The sequence below is a fragment of the Pholis gunnellus genome, assembly GCF_910591455.1.
Source record: "Pholis gunnellus genome assembly, chromosome: 18".
In the NCBI taxonomy this organism is placed as follows: Eukaryota; Metazoa; Chordata; class Actinopteri; order Perciformes; family Pholidae; genus Pholis; species Pholis gunnellus.
Genome location: NC_136545.1, coordinates 2429875 through 2452725, shown reverse-complemented (window position 1 = coordinate 2452725; position 22851 = coordinate 2429875). Strand labels below are relative to the sequence as shown.

Below are 22851 nucleotides of genomic sequence, written 5' to 3'. Positions count from 1 at the left end.
CTTGCTGCACCCAAAGGATGCACAGTTGGTATTAACAAATTATATTTTTCTAAATTTCTTTAGGTTGATAACATGAAGTATCATGGCAGACATTTTCAGCTTCATACAAAATGACATGTTGGTCATTACAGCTGACAGGGGCAGAACACTTTTACAGCCCAGTTTATTTTTTTATAAGATAATTGTATTATTTGATATTAATGATATCTAGACAGATGAAATGATGTAGTCTGAATGAACTTAGGCTGTGGGTGTTTCAACAGTTTAACAGGAGAGTGAAATAGAAGGGTAGGAGAGCAGAGGAATGAGACCGAATGAGCCGTAACATTCACATTTCTGTCCCGACCCCGCACAGAGAAAAGAAGTTGCTTGTAAGTTCGGAGGACTATGGACGTGATTTAACAGGAGTACAGAATCTGAGGAAGAAACACAAGAGGCTGGAGGCCGAGCTGGGAGCCCATGAGCCGGCCATTCAGGTAAGAGGGTCATCTGCTCATCTAGTTGTTGATTTTTGTCATCTTAATAGGCCACAGAGTTTGTGTAAAGCAGCCTTGTAGTCTGCTCATGCCCCTCAAAAGCCTTAGACAGTCTGGCTTTAGATGCATTTGGGGCTCAGAGTCGACTCACAACAAATGTGACTGTAGCTGACTCACTAGAGTTAGTAGCCAATGGATGTAAACTGTTTGTTGAGAAGTAGATATAGCACACAACTCCCGTAAAACCCGCGTATTCTGTTTCTCATTTGAACCAGTCAATGGGAGCTGTGGTATTGTGCGCTAAATGATTCAATCATTCCTATCATTCCAATCATTCCTCATTAAAGATTTCGTGTCAGTATTATCATAAAAAATGCCTTTAGTCCCCATTTGTAAATGAAATGATGCCACAATAGCATTTAAAGTTGCATTTTTCTGACCTTGAACCTGAACTGGTGTTTAAATGTTGCATTTGGTCCACATTCTGACTTTTTCCATATTCATATTCTTTGTATACTTAAAGCTAGTGTAGCTTTGGTATTCAGTGATTAGACCTTTGTTTTGTGTGCTCCCAGTCGGTGCTGGACACTGGGAAGAAGTTGTCTGATGACAACACCATCGGCCAGGAGGAGATCCAGCAGAGGCTGGCTCAGTTTGTCGACCATTGGAAGGAACTCAAAGACTTGTCTGGAGCGAGGTAAGCCTGCTGAGCTACACGCTCGCCCTGCAGGACACATACACAGATAGAGATAGGTGTGTGAATATGTGTGTGTGTGTGTGTGCGTGTGCGTGTGTGCTCCCAGGGGACAGAGGCTGGAGGAGTCGCTGGAGTACCAGCAGTTTGTGGCGAACGTGGAAGAGGAAGAGGCTTGGATTAATGAGAAGTTGAATCTAGTGGGGAGCGAGGACTACGGAGATACACTGGCTGCTGTGCAGGTGCTTTTCTGTCCCAGTTAATAACACACACATTATATACATTATATAATGTATATAATGATGATGAGGTTTGCTGAATGTCAAGGAAACCTTTCTTTTCCACAGGGCTTGCTGAAAAAGCACGAAGCATTTGAGACTGACTTCACCGTGCACAGGGACAGAGTCAACGATGTGTGCACTAACGGAGAGGAGCTCATCAAGAAGGTACCGACTCTACAGCATCCAGAGAAAATACACTGTTTTCAAAAAGCATTCGTGCAGGTTTACCAAGACTATTTGTGTGTTTCTAACAGAACAACCATCACATAGACAACATCAGTGCCAAGATGTCGGCTCTGCGAGGCAAAGTGTCTGAGCTGGAGAGGGCAGCCGCTCAGAGGAAGGCCAAGCTGGATGAAAACTCTGCCTTCCTGCAGTTCAACTGGAAGGCCGATGTGGTGGAGTCCTGGATCGGTACGCACACATAACCACGTCTCTCCTCCTTTTCCCATCAGAGCAGTGTTCCTAAATAAGTGACTTCTATTGGTTTTGTACATGCTGGATGTACTAGGTGTTTTTTCTACAACTAGAAAATGACAATATATTCACTCAAAAGAGTTGTAACGGTTGTTCTGAAGATTAATATCATTGTAGACAAAAATCTGAATCCATAGTCCTGCTGCCAAACAATACTTCAGTGAATTGTTAGCCAGAGCCAGAAGAAGACAATTCCTGCTAATTCATCATCACCACCATCATTTCAGATTCTTTAAAGCAGTTTAATTTATTCCATTTCTGTATTGCCTTTATTTAAGAAAAGCAAACTGAACTTTCCAGAAGAGTTTTCAGCAGGTTTTCTAATAATGCGTCATTACACAGGTTTGGGTGGGTGTGGACTTTATCTCTAACATTTCTGAACCTGTGTTTAGGTGAGAAAGAGAACAGCCTGAAGACTGATGACTACGGCAGAGACCTGTCCTCTGTCCAGACTCTGCTCACCAAGCAGGTACTCTTTTGCAGCAGTATTCTACTTTTACCTCTGTAATGTGTTACTCTCTCCGTGGGAAAACGTCTTTTTTTATGTGTCCATCTGCAGGAGACGTTTGATGCCGGTCTCCAGGCCTTCCAGCAGGAGGGCATCACCAACATCACGGCTCTCAAGGACCAGCTGCTGGCCGCCAAGCACGTCCAATCAAAAGCCATTGAAGCTCGTCACGCTGCCTTGATTAAGCGCTGGAACCAGCTGCTGTCCAACTCAGCCGCTCGCAAAAAGAAGCTTCTGGAGGCTCAAGAGCACTTCAGAAAGGTAGAGGCCAGAAGAGCATCCGCTGCTGAAGGAGGGGTTCCTCAACATTTTTGTGCACAAAATCAAAGCTTTGAAGCATTTCACCAAAGCTAAGCTGATATAAGTACATTGGACTTGTTTAAAGGATCATGTCTTCTTCACAGGTTGAGGACTTGTTCCTGACATTCGCCAAAAAGGCATCAGCTTTCAACAGCTGGTTTGAGAATGCAGAGGAGGATCTGACGGACCCGGTTAGGTGCAACTCTCTGGAGGAGATCCGGGCGCTGCGTGAAGCCCACGATGCCTTCCGTTCCTCGCTGAGCTCCGCTCAGACCGACTTCAACCAGCTGGCCGAGCTGGACCAGCAGATCAAGAGCTACCAGGTGGTGTCCAACCCCTACACCTGGTTCACCATGGAGGCCCTGGAGGAGACCTGGAGAAACCTGCAGAAGATCATCAAGGTCTCTACATCAAAGATGATTTATGCATTCACACACATTCTTATTCACAAACACAACCTGCTAATGTCTTCATTCACGTTCTCCTCTTAGCCAGATTCCTATTCTCCCTCCAGCCAACAAACCTGTCCTCCAAGTTTGAGCTCTTACCCGTCATGTCAGCAGACCATATAAACTGACTTGAGTCCTGCAGGAGTTCAGTTCAGGAATGCAAGCTGACTTTTTATCTCCCAAGACTGATTCTGATACCAGTGCTCTGTTTGTTGGAAATGAGAGACACTTCCTGCAATCAGTCAACTCTTGACTGAAGGGGATCAGAGTGGACCCTCTGTCCTCTGTGTCCTCAGGACAGCTGAGGGAAAAGGGACTTCTCCTGTGTTTGGATCCATGTACTATATGAAAAACAATATGACTTCATGTCTTCACAGTAATATAGATTCATTGTGAAGTACATGCACAAAGTGATGGGTATCAGTAGTAGCTTCACACAGCAATGTTTGCTCAGTGCAGCACTCATATAAATGCAAATATTAATTATTTGTACCCCTTATATGAACCTGCAGTTCAGAATCTTTATTGGCCAGACAACATCAGTCTGCAGCAGAGCAGCTACAACAATTACAATGGCAGGTTTGGTGACCGGCAGCACCACTTCAGTGGTTGATTTGATATAAAGATACAATTATTTTCTTTAGGAAGTGTAAATTGTGTCCCAAGTCTTCATGATTAGTAGTAAATGGACACGGCAATGACTGTAGTTTTTATGGCTAGTTTGTCATTATTTGTTCTATTTCTATTTCCAGAAGCTGAAAATGATTTCCAGTGCCGTTGACCTTACTGGTGTCTGCTTCTCTCCGTCTGTAAATGTTCTTGTAGGAGCGAGAGCTGGAGCTGCAGAAGGAGCAGAGGAGGCAAGAAGAAAACGACAAGTTGCGTCAAGAGTTTGCGCAGCACGCCAATGCTTTCCACCAGTGGCTGCAGGAGACCAGGTACAGTGACACGCGTAGGAAACATGCTGCACACACTCACTGCTGTTGAATTACTAGATTTCATGTTATACTCTGATACTATGGAGTATGTGAAAGTACCTTCAAACCTTGGGCAGTGTTTGTCTCTGTAAAGTCGCTGAATAAGCTCAGCACACAGCAGGCCAGTGTTTGGTCTCTTGTACCAGTGTCGTATTAGAACATTATCTCAAAGTCAAGTCCTGAAACCTATTCAGCACCGTTCACACTGCTAACCTGTATTTGTTTCTCTCCCTCTCTCTTGCTGCGTCCTCGCTGGTTCTTGTAATCAGGACATATCTTCTGGATGGGTTAGTATCACCTTTTTCTCTTTAGTATTTGTTTGTGTTATGAGTGTTGGGTGTGAAGATGAAAGTAAATCTTGCAGCGTCAGTCTGAAGACGTATATCCTCCTTGATGTAAATCTTTCTTTTCCCTGAACATTCGCTGTGTTTTTGCTCCATTCTTTTTGTTTGATCTCTGGTCTTCCCCATCCTCTCTTTGAATAGCATAGCCTATCGACGGGTTATCTGTCCATCAGTACCAAGTAGCTGAACCTCTTTCAGGCCTTGCTCTATTTTCTTTTTCTTTAGGGATGGAAACTGTACATATACAGACATTCTAAACAATACAAAAGCAACTTTTTGTGGTATTTGGTCCCACTGGGCCATTGTGAATGAGATGGTATTATGTGTGCACCATTCATGCTGCAGTTTCCAGCCCTGTGTGCAGTAGCCCTAACCTTGCATGGTTTGGGTTACCAGTAGATATTTGGCATGAATGCAGCTTCACTCTGGCCGTATAGACAGCAGGTCTACATCTCTGGGGAATACTGGTTGGAGTCTTCTTAATAATGTCAGTGAGTGCAGTGGTGTTATCACACTATGCTGCTCCCTTCCTAACATCACTTTGTGTTGGCGTCAGGTCGTGTATGGTGGAAGAATCTGGTACCCTGGAGTCCCAGCTGGAGGCCACTAAGGTAAATATCACTCTGTTGCATGTTGACACTTGTCCTTTCCAGTGGACAAGTAGTCGAAGACCAAGATAGCTGAGTTAGCTCAACTCTGAGCTGAGGTATAATGTTGTTGATGTATTGTGTGTGTGTGTGTTGTGTGTAGCGTAAGCACCAGGAGATCCGGGCCATGCGCAGTCAGCTGAAGAAGATAGAAGACCTGGGTGCAGCTATGGAGGAGGCACTGATCTTGGACAACAAGTACACAGAGCACAGCACAGTGGGCCTGGCCCAGCAGTGGGACCAACTGGACCAGCTGGGAATGAGGATGCAGCACAACCTGGAGCAACAGATACAGGCCAGGTACACAGCAACACATAGTCCCAGTTACTGTGTGTCGCTGAGTTTATCAGACACACTTTAGCTACAGTGTTGCCAAATGTAAGAAATGTGTTGCTGCTTTAAGCTCCTCCCTCTTCATCTTTCAGGAACACCACTGGAGTGACAGAGGAGGCCCTGAAGGAGTTCAGCATGATGTTCAAGTAAGTGGCTTTGAGCTGACTTAATCAGGACATGTTTCTATTTCTGGTCTGATGAAGTCGCGTCCTCATCTACACATCTACATTTGCAGGCACTTCGACAAGGAGAAGTCCGGCCGTCTGAACCACCAAGAGTTCAAGTCGTGTCTGCGCTCGCTAGGCTATGACCTGCCCATGGTGGAGGAAGGAGAACCTGATCCTGAGTTTGAGGCCATACTTGACACCGTGGATCCAAACAGGTTTGTCACATGTCCAGGAACTTGCATTGATGTGAACTGTAGCATGGCGGTATGGTATTTAACACAATGTTTCATTCGCTGCCTAACTATGAGGGATCTGTCTGCAGGGATGGCAACGTGTCGTTGCAGGAGTACATGGCGTTCATGATCAGCCGCGAGACAGAGAACGTCAAGTCCAGTGAGGAGATCGAGAGCGCCTTCCGGGCTCTCAGTACAGAGAACAAACCCTACGTCACTAAAGAAGAGCTCTACCAGGTCCGATGTGTTCACTTGTCAGTCTGGATTCAGTCTGAGTGCCAAGTCTTCGTGGCGGTCTAACTGTCCCCTTCTCCCTTTCAGAACCTGAGCAAGGAGCAGGCCGACTACTGCCTCTCACACATGAAGCCCTATCTCGACAGCAAGGGCCGAGAGCTGCCGTCAGCTTTCGACTTTGTTGAATTCACCCGCTCGCTCTTCGTCAACTGATCCGTCGACCACCAGGGACCAATCGGGACGCGTTTTCCCCACACACTTCAACACGAACACGCAGCTGAAAGTGCATGATTGTGGCACTAGAAATACTCACTAATAACTGTCTGTACTATCTATTTAACTTAACTCTTTGTGCTTCTAATCATAGCATAGTGGATCTGTCTACATTTGAACGTGATTGTTTTAGCTTGTGCTTTCAATGCATTTAAGAACCTAATAGTAACAGTGATGTTAACGACACCTTAACAACTGCAGTGTGCTTTAATAAACGCTACTGGTTAGACCTGGAAACATCTACTGTTTTGATTTCACTTCCACAATTGAAATTTTTATTTTTCAAAACGCAGTTCACATAAATGAGTGCTATGCAGCAGTCTTCAACTGCCCCATGTCAACACGTCTCATTCTGCCACCTGATTGGCTATCTGCTCCAGCTGGCTGCTCTCTCTGGGGCCCTGCTCCGTCAAATCGTGGCTCAGCCGCCAAATGCGGACCGTCCCATTAGTTTTCCCCAATGCCAAGAGGTTCGGGTTCTGACTGTTGAAGGCCAAACACGTTGCAGCTTGGTCCGCACCGCCCTGCTCGATGGTGGCTGCTGGCCTCAGGGACCTGCTGCCCAGGTCGAATATCTGCACCTCACCTTAGACAGAGACAAGCAGTGCAGAAAGTCAACAGGGACACAAATGTCTCAAGTACTGTTGCTTCATCCAACTGTATATAGGTTCATGACATGTCATATGGAGGTTTCATCAAGACCTGACGAGTGACCTTTGAAATTGAGTGTGAGATGGAATGATACATGGAGAACCAGTCGGCTTCCTGCTCTGAATGACATGCTAATCCAGCTTTTATTTATATCACGCACACTAAATGTTCATGCTGTACCTTGTCCGGTGGCTGCTGCAAACACCAGTGGTCTGGTTGGAGACCACTGTACCTGAAACACGTAGGAGTCTGAAACCCTGAGAGAGAGCAGCGGGTTGGCCTGCAGCAGAGAGTGGACGTGGGCCAGACCGTCAGTCCCTGCACTCACAAACAGGTTCCTGCAGACAACAGCAGACCCACGTCAGGACAAAATTACTGGTGAATCATCTGAACTAATTGCTGATCACCTCTGAAATGATTTGGTCAATGAGCGGAGCTGTGACCTGTGGAAAGGGGAACAGTGTATGGAGTGCACGGGGCCGCTGCAGGGCCTAAACAGGAAGACCGCCGGGGCTCTCAGTGTCACATTGTGGCCTTCAGAGGGCGCAGCAGCCGGCGTCTGGGAGGAGAAGGAGCATCTGAGCAGCAGGCCGCCCTCAGAGCCCACCAAGAAGGTGTCTGGGTCCCAGGGGGACAGAGCCAGGGAGGTCACACCCACAATGCTGCTGCCTCGAGCCTACGGGCAACACAGAACCACGTGTGTTTTTCACGCTTTACCCACACTGCAGCACACAGGAGTAGTTTGGGTATCAATTGGAAATGTACTTATTTAGTTTTTGTCTTAACGCTTGTGTGAGCTTTATTTCCAGTCATTTATATCTGCCTTCTAATCTGTAATCCCATTATACTGTGTGTGCCCTCATCCTTTAACTTTCCACTTTAATGAAAACTCTAAGATTGAATCTGGACTCTGCAGCAGTGATACCGTATGGTGGGTCTCATCGTTCCATCTCACCGACGCCCCTGTTTCAGGAGGTGCACATTGTATTTCTTTGTTTGGTTTGATTTATTCTGACACTAGAAGAACATTTCAGTTTGGTTTCAGTGTTTTTCCTCATCCTGAGGCTCACCTTGAAGCTGGTGTTGCTGCTGTGGGGAACCTGCTGTCGCACTAAGGCGTAGCCAGCATTCAGGACAAAGCTGCCCCGGTCTGAGTCCACCGTCCACAGCAGCACCCGTCCTCCTGAACAAGCACTGAGCACCCCAAACTCTCCTTTCTTCTGCAGGGGCACCCATGCGACCTACACACACACACACAACTTTTAATTCAAATATCAGTTTACAGTACGGCTGAAGCTGATACTTCCAGATTTATTCTTGCAACTTTGCTAAAGCCTCTCAAAATGAAGTAGAGGACACTAAACCGGTCCACTGGCACCAAAGAGCCTTCATATGGTGTCAATGATCAGAGTCCTACCAGTGGTGGACCTCACTGATGGATGAGAGCAGAGCGCCAATAGAAACCAAACTTATTGTGTCTACTCACTTGACAAACGGGCTCTCTGTGGCTGTCTGCTGACATCCCAGTTTGGACCAGCACAGGGTCCTGAGTCCGACTGGTGTCCCAGACCACCACCTCTCCACTGTAAAGACCCCCTGCAGCCACAAAAGCGCACACACACACACACACTCTACAATGAGCTAAGTTGTTAGCCGAGTTAACAACTGTGTGATCGCACAGACAAACATACCTCAGTGAATAGAATGAAACGACAACTTTAACGATCATTTATTCTGCTGTCTGCATGGCTCAGTCATTTTTAAAGGGGCACGCTGCTGACTTTCTTATAAAGATCAATATACTAAACACGGTTAGTTCTACTCAGCTTGTAAACACTGTTTAGCGTGTTCTGCGGCTCTGAAGTCTGAACTTGTCCTGCGTTACAAACAAACAAAATACATTTACCAAGCAGGGGGGTAATAATGTAAGATGCTTTTGAGTTGCATTATGGGAACTCAAGGACCCGGTGTTTTTGGAAGAATAAGAAAAACCCCAACAGGAACGTAAGAAATAAATGAAGTCCAGCTTGCTTTGTACCGCTCTGCTTCGGATTCGGCTAGAGCCAGGATCCGACTGTTAGAAGGTTTACATCTGGTCTCAGTTGGTACAGACCGTCTAGTGAGGATCAGGTCGCCAGCTGAACAACATGTTTTTGTTGAAAACCTTACATTTTGTTGAGCTAATTGTGTCAGATGATATGCGTCAGTCAGTAACGGTGCGTAATCAGTTCATGATGTAAAAGCCCAGACTGGCACAGTACCTGCTATGAGGGCGGGCTGGCTGGGATGGCAGCACAGAGCGGTGACTGCAGTGGGAACATCTATGACCAGGTCTGCTTGTTTGGGATTCAGACTGCGACGGTCCAGGTTCCACGTACAAACACATGACCTCTCAGTGCTCCAGTCGCCATCGTCAATCCTGCCCGCCAAAAACATACATTTATATATATATATATATACACACCAGTGGTGGGCCTTCAGGGCCAGCAAGGCCTTCTCTGCTGGCCTAAACAGAATCACAAAGTTAGAGCTATTTTATAATTTATCTTAAATACACTACATGTATTATAATTTATTAAAAAAAATGTCCCATCATCTTATTTTCTCATTGCACAGCTACTGTGTTCCTCAGTTGCTCTGCTTCCAGTGCAGCTTGTTTTAAGTAGAGCTTTTATCCAATCAGATTTCACCTCTGTGTCTCTAGGTAAGAAGAGAGGCCCGAGGCCTGCAGACTCACCAGTGAATCCATGTGCAGTTTAAGTGAATGGGGACGATATTGTTGATTGTCATAGTCTTCAACCAATCAGATCTTTAGTTTGACATGTTGGGCGTATTCTTTGACGTGTCAGAGCTGCTAGCTGGCCTACAAGTACATCAGCATTACGTGCAGCTCAGTTTCCAGGAGCAACTCTGCAGTGAGATGCAGTGTGCGCTGTGATTGGTCAGTGGGCGAGCACGTGACTATTGTGAAACGAAACTTAAAGTAGCCACCAGAGCTTATTCAGAGTAGTAAGAGAAGTGCGCCTCAGCTGTTTTTTGTTGTGGTTTTGTTTTGTTCCGGGTTCAGAGGTCACACAGCCCGTTGTCTCCTACGTGAGCGCAGTTCACCAAAAACATTATATTTCCCACAATTTAAGCTTCTGCATTTTCCAAATGCACTAGTATTATTCAAACGTATGTACGGTTCGTAAGCCTCGTACCGAACGGTTTAATACGAATACGTGTATTGTTAAACTCCTAGAAACAAATAACACTAGCTGTGGCTCCATCATGAGGTTATTAGGTGGTGTTTCAGCTGCAAGACGGCCCTGAAGGCCCAGGTATAAAATGCACTGCCCGCCACTGATATATATATATATATATATATATATATATATATACACACGGTGTGTGTGTGTGTGTAAATAGAGAGAGAAAGAGATGGATAGATTAGGTGAAACGCTGACATACCGACCGTAGGCACAAGCAATAACTGAACCTGTACAACTCCAGGACACACTGGTTACATGAAGACCTCTCTCTTGTGCACTGGCATGTTGAAGGCAATGGAGGCAGGAAACCTGCAAACATGAACACAAAAATAAAATGTCAACATCAAGTCATCAGGAGCAACTCCAGACTTTCAGGTTCTCTTTTGGCTACTTACTAGCTGACTCTGTTCTTCCCAGTTCACCTGGAACTCATCAAAGGCGTGACTCCTGGCATTTCTGACCAACTCTCTGATGACCGTGTCCTCAACCCGCTGCAGGAAGTCCTTAAGGCCGGGCGGCTCGTCGTGGCTTTGCTGGAGGAGCTGCTCTTTGGCCTGATACTGTGGGTCTGTTTGGGTACAGCTGATGGTAGCCCACCGGGTCTGGACCTCTGCCTCAGCACTGTGCACCGCTCTGGTCTGACAGCCTCTCTGAAAACCAGCAAATAAAGGGATACACTTCAATCATACTGCAATCACAATTGTGAGTTTTAAATGATTTTGGCTAAAGGAGGTGCAATATTGATGCATTGTGTTGTTAAACCTGAATTGTACGTTTTAGGTGAGTGTAACTGTGTAAAATGTGTTTGTGTATTATCCTTAAACAAATCTGTGGTTTACAAGTATTCTCATACTCAAATGGTCTTGGTCTAAAGCAGCAGATTGTTTAATGCTGTGTTCAATTTTCCTTGTGGTTGTTATATTTCCGAGCAACACCTGAACGTGACACGTGTCCGCTAATGCTAACTACTGTGCAACCGTGTTTCTCTAATACATGAAATATTCAGTAACTACAGATATTAAGTACGTTATGATTCATAGGAACAGAGAGAAAGTTTCACTGTTGGTCGAACATACCGACTCCTGCGCCGCCTGCTGAGATTTCCTCCACAGAGAGCGGACACTCACGGGGTCCAGGGCTTCGTCAGTAAACATACTAGTGATAGGGATTTAAATACAAGTTAAATGGTTCACATTAACTAACTTAAATAGCGTTCTCTGCATTCAGACAGGTTTTACAGAATATTCCGTGTGGCCCATTTCACACAGCTACCTTTAGCTCGGTCAGCCACCGTTAGCTCGGTCAGCTAGCTGTTTTCCTGAACGTTTAACCAGGCTGGGGCCATTTTCTTCAACGCTAGCGTCACCATGGTTACGTAGATAAAGTCCTGAGTCAAGAGAAAGATCCACTTCCGCATCCTTTCTCTGTCACGGGCCAAATCCCAATGTCCCCCCTAAACCCTCAAACCCTGAACCCTCAAGGACTTACTGACGTCACCTGGTAAGTGGGTGAGTGTGAGAGACTGTGAGGGCTTGAGATGGTGTAAATATGAACGGGACAGCACTTTGCTGCAACATATCACATTACCATGAAAACAACATCAAATATGATGTATAATTGTGGGTATTCATTTTATACTTTGTACCTGATTTGAACGTCTTCAGGCTCTTTACTCACAAGATGAGAAGTAACTTCATTTAATCTATTTACTCGTTTTTGTCAGCTTCAATGACAAAATCTAATATTTGATGAATAAATAAATAACTATTCTCTGATTTCATGTTTATTTTTTGTTCCATCTTTAACCCTTAATGTTTCTGTGTAAATGTAATACTCCAGGCTGAACACACGAGCCGTCCTCTTTTTTTTACGTCTCCATGCGTCCACTGGTGGTTACCCCGTGTTTAACGTCACATTGCAATGATTTGTGGGTAGGCTAAGTCAGCATACCATGCTGACTTACGGAAAGGGTTCATAAAGGGCTCAAAATGTCTGCAAGAGAGCCCTCAAACACTCGATGATTTGACAGTGGGACAGCCCAAACCCTCACGGACTTCGCGGGAGCGCGCCTCAAAGTCCGTGAGTCCGTAAGGGGGGACATTGGGATTTGGCCGTAGATGTCCTGAGTCAAGAGAAAGATCCACTTCCGCATCCTTTCTCTGTCTCTGTCTCTTTTTCGGTTTTGTGGCGGATGGCAACCAGAATTAGCTCCACTATGTTGGAGTGTGAACTAGAGTTTTCCATCCCCTTTACCAAACAAACAGACAAATAAAAGAAAACACAACAAAGAAACTATAGTTGGTATGTCCTCCTCTCAGATAGTTAGGATGTCCTCCTCAAACATCAGTTTGATATACTGTCTGTGGTATCTTCAACCAAGACTTCAGGTAAAATCTTATGAATCTGCATTTGTTCCAGAATATAAAAATGGATTGACGCATAGGGAAACAGCCAGGGTGGTGTAACTGGTAACGGTACTGTTTGTATTTTCTCTCACAACATGGGAGAAGTACCTTCATAGCGGATCAAGATCTTCAGAATGCTCTTGAAGACCGACATCAATTCATTGCAATAAACAACTGTAAATCCTTTACCTCCCATTCATCCACTGCTACGCTGACGACACCCAACTCTACCTCTCCTCCAAGACCATCACCTCAGTCACCCGCTCCACTCTCACCACCTGTCTCACTGACATAAAATCATGGATGCAACAGAACTTTCTCAAACTCAACTGCAATAAATCTGAAATACTCATCATCGGCCCAAACTCCCTCACCCGCTCAGCCATGCCCTTCTCTCTCAACATTGATGGCTCCATCGTCACCCCCTCCACCCAGGTCCGCAACCTCGGTGTCATCCTCGACCCCACCCTCTCTTTCCTACCCCACGCCAACCACATCACCAAAACTGCCTCCTCTCACCTCAGGAACATTGCATGCCTCCGGCCCTCCCTGTCCTCTGCCATTACCGAAATTCTCATCCATGCCCTCATAACCTCCAGACTCGACTACTGCAGCAGCATCCTCTATGGATCTCCCAACAAAATCCTCAATAAACTCCAATATGTTCAGAACTCTGCCGCTCGACTGCTCACCTCCACCCGCCGCTATGAACACATCACCCCGGTCCTTCGCAACCTCCACTGGCTCCCAGTCAAATACAGAATAGACTTTAAAATATTGCTCACCACCTACAAAGCCCTAAACACCCTGGCCCCTCCCTACCTCTCAGACCTCCTCCCCCTCCACGCCCCAACCCGTTGCCTCAGGTCCACCGGTGCAAACGCTCTGAAGATCATCAGGACCAAGCACCGGACCTGGGGTGACGGGGCCTTCTCAGCTGCTGCACCCCCCCTCTGGAACGCCCTCCCCATCCACATCCACTCCCTGTCATCATTCAAACAAGCCCTTAAAACCCACCTCTTCAAACTCGCCTTCACCTGCTAACCCCTGCACCCTACCCTCCACTACATGACCCATTCTCCACTTCTTTTTTTTAGAAAAGCGCTATATAAAATTAAAATGTTATTATTATTATTAAGATTTGCCTAGTAGTTCATCATTAACTGTAGGAGCATTTCACCCACCTCGACCTGAAGAGCAGACACAGGGACATTCTGAAAGCACCACAACAAAGTGTCAGAGCTTAGGCCTACACCTCCTCCAACTTCTCCTAATGAGGTTTTTGCTGCTGAACCATAAGCTAAACACCACAGGAGACTCAGAGCTCGCGTTGAGCCCTGGGACCAGGAGTTGGTCTAGACTAGAGGCTCTGCAGCACGACCCGTTGAAACACTTTGAGTCGGTGAGTCTGAAATAGTTCATTAAGACAATGTTTCTTTTGGCAAAAACAGACCTGAAGCTATTAACAATAATGTATTAGTTTTGATTGCAGGTTTCACCTGTAAAACATTTTTCAAGTTGTGTCATCTGCCAGTTGGGCTTAATATAACATTACTCCTGGCAACAGAGATACCTTGACTTGATTTTATATAGTGGCAAAAAATAGGTAAGCAGAGACGGGACAACGCATGCCGCTGTCTAGCTGCAGTCTGTAGTTCCCTCAGAGGGGCTTCACTGCATTGCTAAAGTACACTCCAATTTTCAAGTATATGCAAATCTTTTTTTCATTTAGGTAGAACAAAAATACTTTCAAACGGTATGGTGCTGGCAACTAAGAAAACATCTTGTACAATTCAGAGGGGACTTATGATGGTTTATGAAAACTTATTTTAAAGTGATTGGAGTATCACACATTAACTCTTCCTCCTGGCTAATTCAATGTTCACTGTCCAAATAATCACAAAAAGTTGACATGGCGTCTTTGAACTTAGTTTTGTATAAGAGAAGAAGAATATTTATAACAAAACTTAAGATATCATTATTATCAGAAACAGTCCCATCAGTAGTCAAAGATAAAGACAGACATACGTTGCTCTATCCATTTCTGCCCTGATCAAAGGCTCCCTCTGCTTTTATTCTTTATAATCTTTGCAATTCACTTCATTTGAATCTCTTCTTCAGATAAGGTTTCTGGTGGCACATTAATAAAGGGGGTTGTGATTTCTGAAATAACCTCTTCTTCTAAGATTTGTCATATTTCCTAAAAAATTTCAAATTTAAGGAGCTCCATCCTTTCTTCCTGTAAATAGTAGGAATCCTTTCCAGCTCTAGTTTTACACAGCTGGGATTTAACAGGGAACTATTCATTTTGCACTTGAAGAAATGTTTTAAGCAGAATTACCAGGAAGAAATGCAGCTCCAGCATAGCAAGCTACCACTTACTGCACACTGGAGGAAGTTGAACTGCAGTAAAGCTCCCCTCTGACAAATCCAGTTTGGTTTACTAAAGCCATCAAGAAAAAGTAGTTTAATTATTCACTTGACAATTTACATGTGATACGGAATTATAACAAAATATGATACCAATAACATTTACTCCCGTGTAAAACTCTAGGTTTTGACGGTGGAGCTCGTCAGCGTATGCATTTGCTTCATGGGGATTCTTCCTTTTATCCATGATGATGCTGTCGCTGTGTGAGCAGCGCCGGCCCTTCTGCACATGAAGGTGCTACACAAAGGTGAAAGGTAAAGTGTGTGGTGGTGGCTGCCTGACAAATGCATTGAAAGAAAAGGGGACGGGGCTGGTGAAAGGAGGTTTAATTACTTACTTTTTAGGGCCCCAAATTATTTGTAGTTTTATTAGTTTACACAAACAATAAACCAAGTTAATTTCTTGAATCACTATGTAAAGATAAATGAAGCTGAACTACCAGCAAGCAAGCTACTGCAAAATGAAGTTTAGCTACTAGTTTAAATACATCCTGGATTATGGGGAATTATCTGATTGACCAGAGAGAGAACAGTGAAATGTTGGTAACTATTTAGAAAGTTGTATTTCTTTCTTTGCAGAGCTCAAGTCAGACCGTGTAGGTAGAGTTTCCTCTAACACCCCCATATGTGTGTCAGTGTTCCTGTTGTGCAGAACGGTAACATCTCCTTACATAATGACATACAGTAGTATCACTTATTCTGTCAACATACACGATGTGTGTGGGAGTTCTTTAGCCCAATGAACCCTTCTAATCCATCAAACCTGTCGGTCCAGCAATTAGTTTCCCATTCTTAACAATGAGGACCTCAAAGTAGAATTACATTCTATTTTATTGCTCTCACAGCGTCGTTTGTGTCGTCATGTCCTCTATCGGGTCTCTGTGTTTGGAGTAGACCCTAAAGAGAAGGTAGGTGGTAACTCAAGGGGATCCTAATCAACGTATGAATACCAACAACGTAACCTACAATATGATGCATATTAAGCCCAAAAATGGAACACCAGTTAATTTAGGGCTTTAGTAAAAAAGTTAAAGCAGTGTCATGTGTTTAAAAACCTCTCTCCTCTAATTTAAAAGGAGAGCAACATTCTTTTGAAACCTGAGTCAGCCCAAACTGATCATTTTTAAATCCACTTGCATCCGTTTAGAATAGTTAATAACAGGACACACCTAAACAGTAATGACTAACAATGGTCACATTAGATACAAGAAATCTTAATATAATCAAAGCTCATTGGCCAGATATCCACAAGTGCATGTGTCTGTTTTATCATTGGTCTATAAATACATTCTTTTCAAAAGTGTAATCTGCGGTGGAACTTCTGGGGCTAATGACAGCAAGTATGTGAAAAGCCTTGAGCAGGTAACAGTAATGGCAAAATGTAATCAAACTACTCCAAACATCATGTATACATTTATTTCTTGTAACAAAGCAACTGGTACACTAGATTGAATGTGAACAGGAGGAACACTGCAGACTCCACAGAGGACTCTACACAAACCCTTTTCTCTCCCATCTCAAAATGTTAGCTCAAGCTCAAAATTAGATCTTTTAGGTTGTTTCTATAAAAAAAAATTTACATTTCAAACCTTGTTGTGGGTGTCTGGAAAAAACAAGATCAGGAGAATTAATTTAACAGAAGTCCAAATTTGGTGTGAAAGCCCCACCACCCCTCCCCACTAAAGTGTGTACAATGAGCAACTGTCTTACCAAGATACACGTAGAACCCAAAACATTTACAACAGTTGAAAGAAACAAGCTGGTGCTTTCAATCAGTTCAATCAGTACAAGTCACAAAGGGAAACGCAGCTTCTAATAAGCCACAGCATCCTCACCGTACTATATCTATGCATCTACATATGCAGACGCATCTATACATAGATATGGTGGCTAAGGAGGCTTTGACTAACTCATCACTGCACCATGGCTCCATCTTTATTCAACTCACCACAGAAACTGTCATATTTGACATAGAAATTGCTATGGTACGTATTTCAAATCTATGTAGGATGACGTGCAGAATGCTACAGTTGTTTAGGTCTTTGGGAGATGAAGACTAACAATGATGGGCGAGGCTTCAGGAGCCCCCCCCACCCACCCACCCACCCACCCACCCAATGTAGACCTGCTGTGTATGGAGCTAGTCTTTAGACATGGCATGATGGACAGGTGCCTGCAGAGGAAGAGGACGGACGGGCTGACAACACACAGGGGAAAAGATTTTTTTGTTTTGTTTTTCACAACCACCCACCCCCACCCACACAAAACAAAACATTTTGCTCCTGTGGGATGTAGGATGATCACATCACAGGACTGGGAGAAGGTGTTGGCTGAAGGGTTTAATCATCCTCAGCGTCCTCCTGAAAGAAGGAGACGGTGTTACCCTGGTTCCTCCAGCATCACTCCAGTCAGCCGTTGAACATGTTTAGGGACTTCTAGTCTCATCACAACAAGAGATCTACAGTATCCGTACCTCTCCATCTTCTCCATCACCATCCTCATCATCGTCGTCGTCACCATCCTCTTCCTCCCCCTCGTCAATATCTTCCAGACCCTCCTCTTCATCGTCGTCATCATCATCGCCGTCACCTTCCTCATCCTCCATGTCAGGGACCTTGGGATGATTCAGACATTAACTTAGAAGCAGTGAAGTAACAGCCTGCTGTTTGGAAGTCAGATTTTCTATATTTTGTACATTAACACAAACTTTACCAAACATGTAATAAAGATTCTTTAAATGTGGTTCTTGGGCTGTCATATGTAGAGTGTAAAGAAATACACGTATTTGACTTCCAGCCAAAGCGTAGACTGCTAGGTATACATCTGTGATCTGCCCGTATATGAGTCATTGTGTTGAACAGGGTTCAAATGATATCAGATACTGTACGTGATGTCCTGTAGATACAACATGACAACTGGACCTGTGAAAAGCTCCAGAGAGCTATTAAGCCAACCTTGAGTTAAGGTAAGAGTTTTGATCTTTGAAAGGGTTCATTTGAAGTTTCATGTAAAAACAAATCAAATATGTATTATTTATGTCAAATGAACCCACTAAATCCCACCCATCTGGAGGGGCAGTATCCGCCCAGTGTGGCTTTCCCCCGACCCTGAACTAATAGCAGAATACTTAGAATTATTGTATAACTGTAATAACTTTCCAGAGTTGTAAAACCCCAGCTCTGTTTGGACGTCTGGTGAGCCTTCAAACGTATGGATGTGGACTTCATCGTGTCACCAGTACCTCAAGCACCACGCCCCACCTTGCTTTGTTTGAGCACAGTGCTGATTTGTGTCTGAAGGCTCTGTAGACTAGAAGAAAGCAAGGTAAAGGGCCGAAGCCTACCAAGTAGTACTGCAGCGGATTAGGCCAGATGTCGTCCTTGATCACTTCTCCCAGCTCGTCGGCTCCTGCGTCGGAGTGATCAGTAAACCAGGTGAAGAAGCTCTCTGGCTCCTCGTGCTGCCTCTTCTTCCCAGCTTTGTTTGGCGTCTGGCCCGTACGCTTCGTCAGGTCCTGGGGAGGGGAACGTGTTTGGTCACGATTCAATGTTAGAATATTGACATGAGAATAATAATTGTAACCATTGTCAAATAGTGTAGCACTGAGGTGAAATAGTCATTATAAATAAAAAAAAAAACATCACATACAGGTCAAGGACCATGCAAACAAACCTTTCCAGCCTTCCATTTGATTTCAGTTGATTTGGAAACTGGATCTCCGCTCTCGTTTACATTAAACTCTTTGGAGAGGGCCTTGTTCTCAAAATACGGGTTCTCGTCAAAATACTACAGAAAAGAAAACACATCTGTATCAGTATATATGCCATTTAGAATGTACAACTACAAAGTGAAGCGGACAACTCACAAAATCTATTCTATATCCAGACTTGATGTCCTCAAACTCTGTGACCTCCACCCGCGACAAGTAATGAAGTGCTTCCTCGTCGTCCTCCCCCAGAAGAGCTGAAACTAGAGGCCAAGCACAGACACCGTTTCCTCTGTGCTAACGACAAATATGAAAGCATAGTGGAACACATTTGGATGGTCATTTACGCCACCGGTGATCATTTTGGTTACAAGCCAAAACGGCTCTAACGGATCGCGTCACCATGTGTACACAAACAGATGATAACAAAATATAGTTTACCTTGTGGATGGTTGACAAATGTTGTGACCCAGAAGTTGGGGATTTTGGCTATGAGTTCTGATCGTTTCTGAAAGAAGGGCTGGCGTAATTTGTTGTACTTCTGCTCTACTTTTAAAATTTCTTCACTGGCCTGTTCGTTCAGTCTGTGGAGAAAAATAACTTGTGTTAATAAGAAAACTCTCTGGGCCGTCCATCTTTCATTACATATAAGCAAGAGTCACACTCGCCTGTCAATTTCATTCTGTACTTCGTCGATGTGTTCAATTGCTTCCTGTTGCTCTTTTTCTGAAAGTAAAAAGAACACTTAACTTACGGTTTTGGACTAAAAAGGGTACATGTCATACAAAGTTATTGAACATTCCCAAGACATGTTACAACATGTCAAATCAGCGCAGTTACATTGGATCCGGTTCAGCCTGAAACATCTGGTATCAGTAGGGTCATTACATTTCAGTCATTTAGCAGAAGCGACTTACAATAAGTTATACCTTCCTCTGGCAAACAAAACGCCATGAAATGAAATACACAAACATCACTATTAGGGAGGACCTAAAGCTACTTAGTTCAATAATAAGTGATGAGACACTTCACTCACTGTGCATGTACTCGAGCAACAGATCCATTTCATTTAGCCACAACTTCACTGTCACAGCACATGTAGCCAGGCTTTATACGACCTCAACTTTACTTTATGAAAAAACGACTTTCATAGCTTAAACAAGACATAAATATAAAATTGAAAAGGGGACAATAAAATAATAAAACGGAAAAAAAGTTTACGGTGATTAATAAATGATTGATATTCTCGATGTGAACCTAAACTACTTATTTTACGTCTCACGTTGCAGACATCTTTACAGCAGAATTAAAAAAGAATGTGGTTGATTTCAGCAGAACGATTCTCGATCGGTACTCCATTGCATGCAGAGTGTTAAATAACGCGGGACTCCAGCTGTGGAGCGTGTGTGTGTGTGAGTGAGACCCTTGCCTCTAGAGCTTCCTGTTGCTGCTAAAGGCGGCCTGGTTTGAATGCACGGCTAAGCGGCGTCTCGCTACTAAACGCGGTCTGCTTCACGTTGCTGTTCTCACGCTGCGAGCTCCACCAAAGACTCCCTGAGCAGGTGGGAGGAATAACAACATACCGTACAGCAGCTAATAGCGACAGGCTAGCCACCGCACAGAAGAAGAAGCGCTTGTTGACGTTTTGCTCCGCGGCCACCTCGCACACCACAGCCGAGCTCGAAAGCATGGTCCGGTAAACCGAACCGCTCACGTTAACGCCATTGGTGTTCGGCCCATCTTGGTCGATTGAAAACGGCATAACGTTAACGTAATGTGAATGTTGCACTCGCTAATAATGTTGGCAAACAATCGCTATAGAAGTTCAAGCTGCAAACGAGTGCGAGGAGGAGCATAGCTGCACACGGTTTCATCAATACCTCCCGACAACAAACCCCCGAACGGCATCTGCACGAACAATAAACGCACATCACGCTATATGCAGCTTATGCAATGCAAGTACCGGCCTTCTTCATGGGAACTAACGTTAGTTGCTAATGTCTAGCTAACATCTCACGCTGGCTAAATAGTTAGCCTATGCTATCATGCTACCTTACATTACAGTCCTGCACAACATTCCCCCTATGTGTAACGTTATGTGTAGGAAAGCTAAATTAAACCGTTCGTCCATAAATAAATCCATTCCATTCGACACAACACAACAAACTAAACTAAAAATAACAAAATGACGAAAAACAAGTGAAAATGGCGTTGTGCAGGATAACCGCCATTCCTTCACGTTACCAGAGGTCTCGTCCGCTCCATCGTGATTGGAATTCTCCTTTCTGTTGACTTTCGCCGATGAGGCCGACATGGTTATCGTTTGTCGTGACACCTTTGACCAGATGTATATTCCGAGTGGTTTATAACTCTTCTCTGGAGGATAAAAGTTACTTCCACCTTACATAGAGTGCGTGTATTGGAGCCCACGATAGGGAGGGATGAGCGCAGCTTCGCACGCTTGTTTCTCTCTGTGGCGCTCGGTCGGTGAACACATGTATAGCGCTCTACTGCCTCCTGCTGTCTGGAGTGCGTCACTGCATCTTAAAGCAACAGGCGGTGCATTCAATTCAAATCTGTTGGTGTCCAATGGACGCGTTAGTTCACTTTGGCCGTCCATCCACGTTAACTATATGTTCAGTTAGCTAAACTTACTCTGGATAACAATTTGAAAGCTCTCTGCCAATGTGCTATTTTTTTCTTCCCTTTTCTAGTATTGCATTTTCCATGTTCGGTGCAGGAGCTATTCAACTGCTTTTCAGAATCAAAATCAGTTTTAATTGAAGTGTGAGCACATACAATAAATTTGATTTTGGTATTTAGTTGCCCTCAATATGTCCTTCATGTAGTTACATGCATGGCTAAAAACAGGGACAACAAAGCTGAACAAAGGTAAACGTTACACGGCCAGCAGCTCCTCACAGCTCCAAAAACGTCTGCGTACATTATCAAATAGGCATTGTTTGGATAAACTAATCATATATTAGAAATCTAAATGGTCAATGCTTTATGACAATGCTTTTTGGGCAATTAAAGGATGATAAAGCTTGTGACGCAATGATGAAGCGCCCTAGTTTAGGTGAAAGAGTCCTGGATGGAGGTTGGCACCAAGCACCAGCAGCTTCTGAGGTAGGTTGAACTTCCTCTGCTGGACCACGGATCTTGTCTGTTGGAAGTCCACTCGAGGTCCCGGTATGGTGGATCCCAGAAACCTGAAGACTTTCACAGCACTGTGTTGTTCAGGGTGGCGATGGGGGCAGTACGCTGTTATTCAACAGTTAAGAATGTCCAGCTCCATTATTCTGACCACACCAGGATGGATGTGATTTTTCCCCAGTCTCACCTACTGCGGTAGTTTGAGATCCACTGACAGGTGGAGGCTGGGACAGGGAGCTGGGTGAGTTTGGTGCGCAGGATGTCTGGGATGATGGTGTTAAACGCCGAGCTGAAGTCCACAAACAGGATCCTTGCTTACAGGTATATCCATGCAGATTCACTGCCTCAACCACTGACCTGTTTGGCCAGAAGGCATACTGCAGGGGGTCCAGCGGGAGTCCTGTGATGTCCTTCAGGTGGGTCAACATATCTCTCAATGCATTCTATGACCACAGACATCAAGGGGACGGGTCTGTAGTTGTTTAATCATCTGATTGAAGGTTTCAAACAATGTATTTAATGTAATAAGTTGAATTAACAGTATTTCCAAAACTAGATCAAAATGGGTCGATTATTGTCGTTGCACTTGATTATAAGCTCCATATTAATATTTAAGACTATGCTATAGTCTCGCATCTCAGTAGAGGTTTTCGGGAAATATACTAGCACCGAATGAGACACAGAACCAGGAGTCATATCCCTGAGTTATGACTGCACAAAGGTCGAAGTAGAAGACCAAGACGCTGCCAGACAGATGTCTTCTGCTGAGACCCCCCTGAGCAACGCCATAGAGCAGAGGTCTTCAACAGGGGTCCGCGACCCCTAGGGAAATATTTGGTTGATTAGACAATTAAAAAAA

The 22851-nt window shown here is 44.4% G+C and overlaps 3 protein-coding genes across 8 annotated transcripts in view; 1 reads left to right on the top strand and 2 right to left on the bottom strand.

The window, feature by feature from the left end:
• The window catches only part of sptan1 (spectrin alpha, non-erythrocytic 1), a 35957-nt gene extending 29335 nt beyond the window's left edge, over nt 1-6622 (top strand). For all 5 annotated transcript variants that reach the window (XM_079179052.1, XM_079179049.1, XM_079179051.1 and 2 more), the window contains 16 exons: nt 356-476; nt 1052-1173; nt 1280-1412; nt 1518-1616; nt 1706-1865; nt 2321-2397; nt 2488-2697; nt 2841-3137; nt 4011-4123; nt 4432-4449; nt 5063-5117; nt 5257-5453; nt 5579-5632; nt 5722-5868; nt 5976-6123; nt 6208-6622. In XM_079179052.1, coding sequence (XP_079035178.1) covers nt 356-476; nt 1052-1173; nt 1280-1412; nt 1518-1616; nt 1706-1865; nt 2321-2397; nt 2488-2697; nt 2841-3137; nt 4011-4123; nt 4432-4449; nt 5063-5117; nt 5257-5453; nt 5579-5632; nt 5722-5868; nt 5976-6123; nt 6208-6333 — 2077 coding nt within the window. In that variant the 3' untranslated portion in view covers nt 6334-6622. The remainder of the gene's footprint in view (nt 1-355; nt 477-1051; nt 1174-1279; nt 1413-1517; nt 1617-1705; nt 1866-2320; nt 2398-2487; nt 2698-2840; nt 3138-4010; nt 4124-4431; nt 4450-5062; nt 5118-5256; nt 5454-5578; nt 5633-5721; nt 5869-5975; nt 6124-6207) is intronic.
• Nucleotides 6623-6705: 83 nt separating this feature from the next.
• Nucleotides 6706-11869, bottom strand: dync2i2 (dynein 2 intermediate chain 2). Of its 2 annotated transcripts, XM_079178517.1 has the most exons (10): nt 11568-11869; nt 11372-11450; nt 10691-10945; nt 10495-10604; nt 9306-9463; nt 8531-8640; nt 8115-8285; nt 7488-7720; nt 7225-7382; nt 6706-6979 (listed from the first exon to the last, which is right to left on the bottom strand). In XM_079178517.1, the coding sequence occupies exons 2-10, from the start codon at nt 11447-11449 to the stop codon at nt 6741-6743; spliced, it is 1512 nt and encodes a 503-aa protein (XP_079034643.1). In that variant the 5' UTR covers nt 11450; nt 11568-11869; the 3' UTR covers nt 6706-6740. The 2 variants fall into 2 exon arrangements, with proteins under 2 accessions (XP_079034643.1, XP_079034644.1); XM_079178518.1 differs by lacking the exon at nt 11568-11869 and having other exon boundaries at nt 11372-11493.
• A 5387-nt stretch (nt 11870-17256) lies between these two features.
• On the bottom strand, nt 17257-21300 carry LOC306710232 (protein SET-like). The gene is made up of 8 exons (XM_079178650.1): nt 21081-21300; nt 19505-19562; nt 19278-19420; nt 18996-19099; nt 18803-18916; nt 18474-18644; nt 17604-17744; nt 17257-17490 (listed from the first exon to the last, which is right to left on the bottom strand). The coding sequence occupies exons 1-8, from the start codon at nt 21148-21150 to the stop codon at nt 17470-17472; spliced, it is 822 nt and encodes a 273-aa protein (XP_079034776.1). The 5' UTR covers nt 21151-21300; the 3' UTR covers nt 17257-17469.
• Between the last annotated feature and the right edge of the window lie 1551 nt (nt 21301-22851).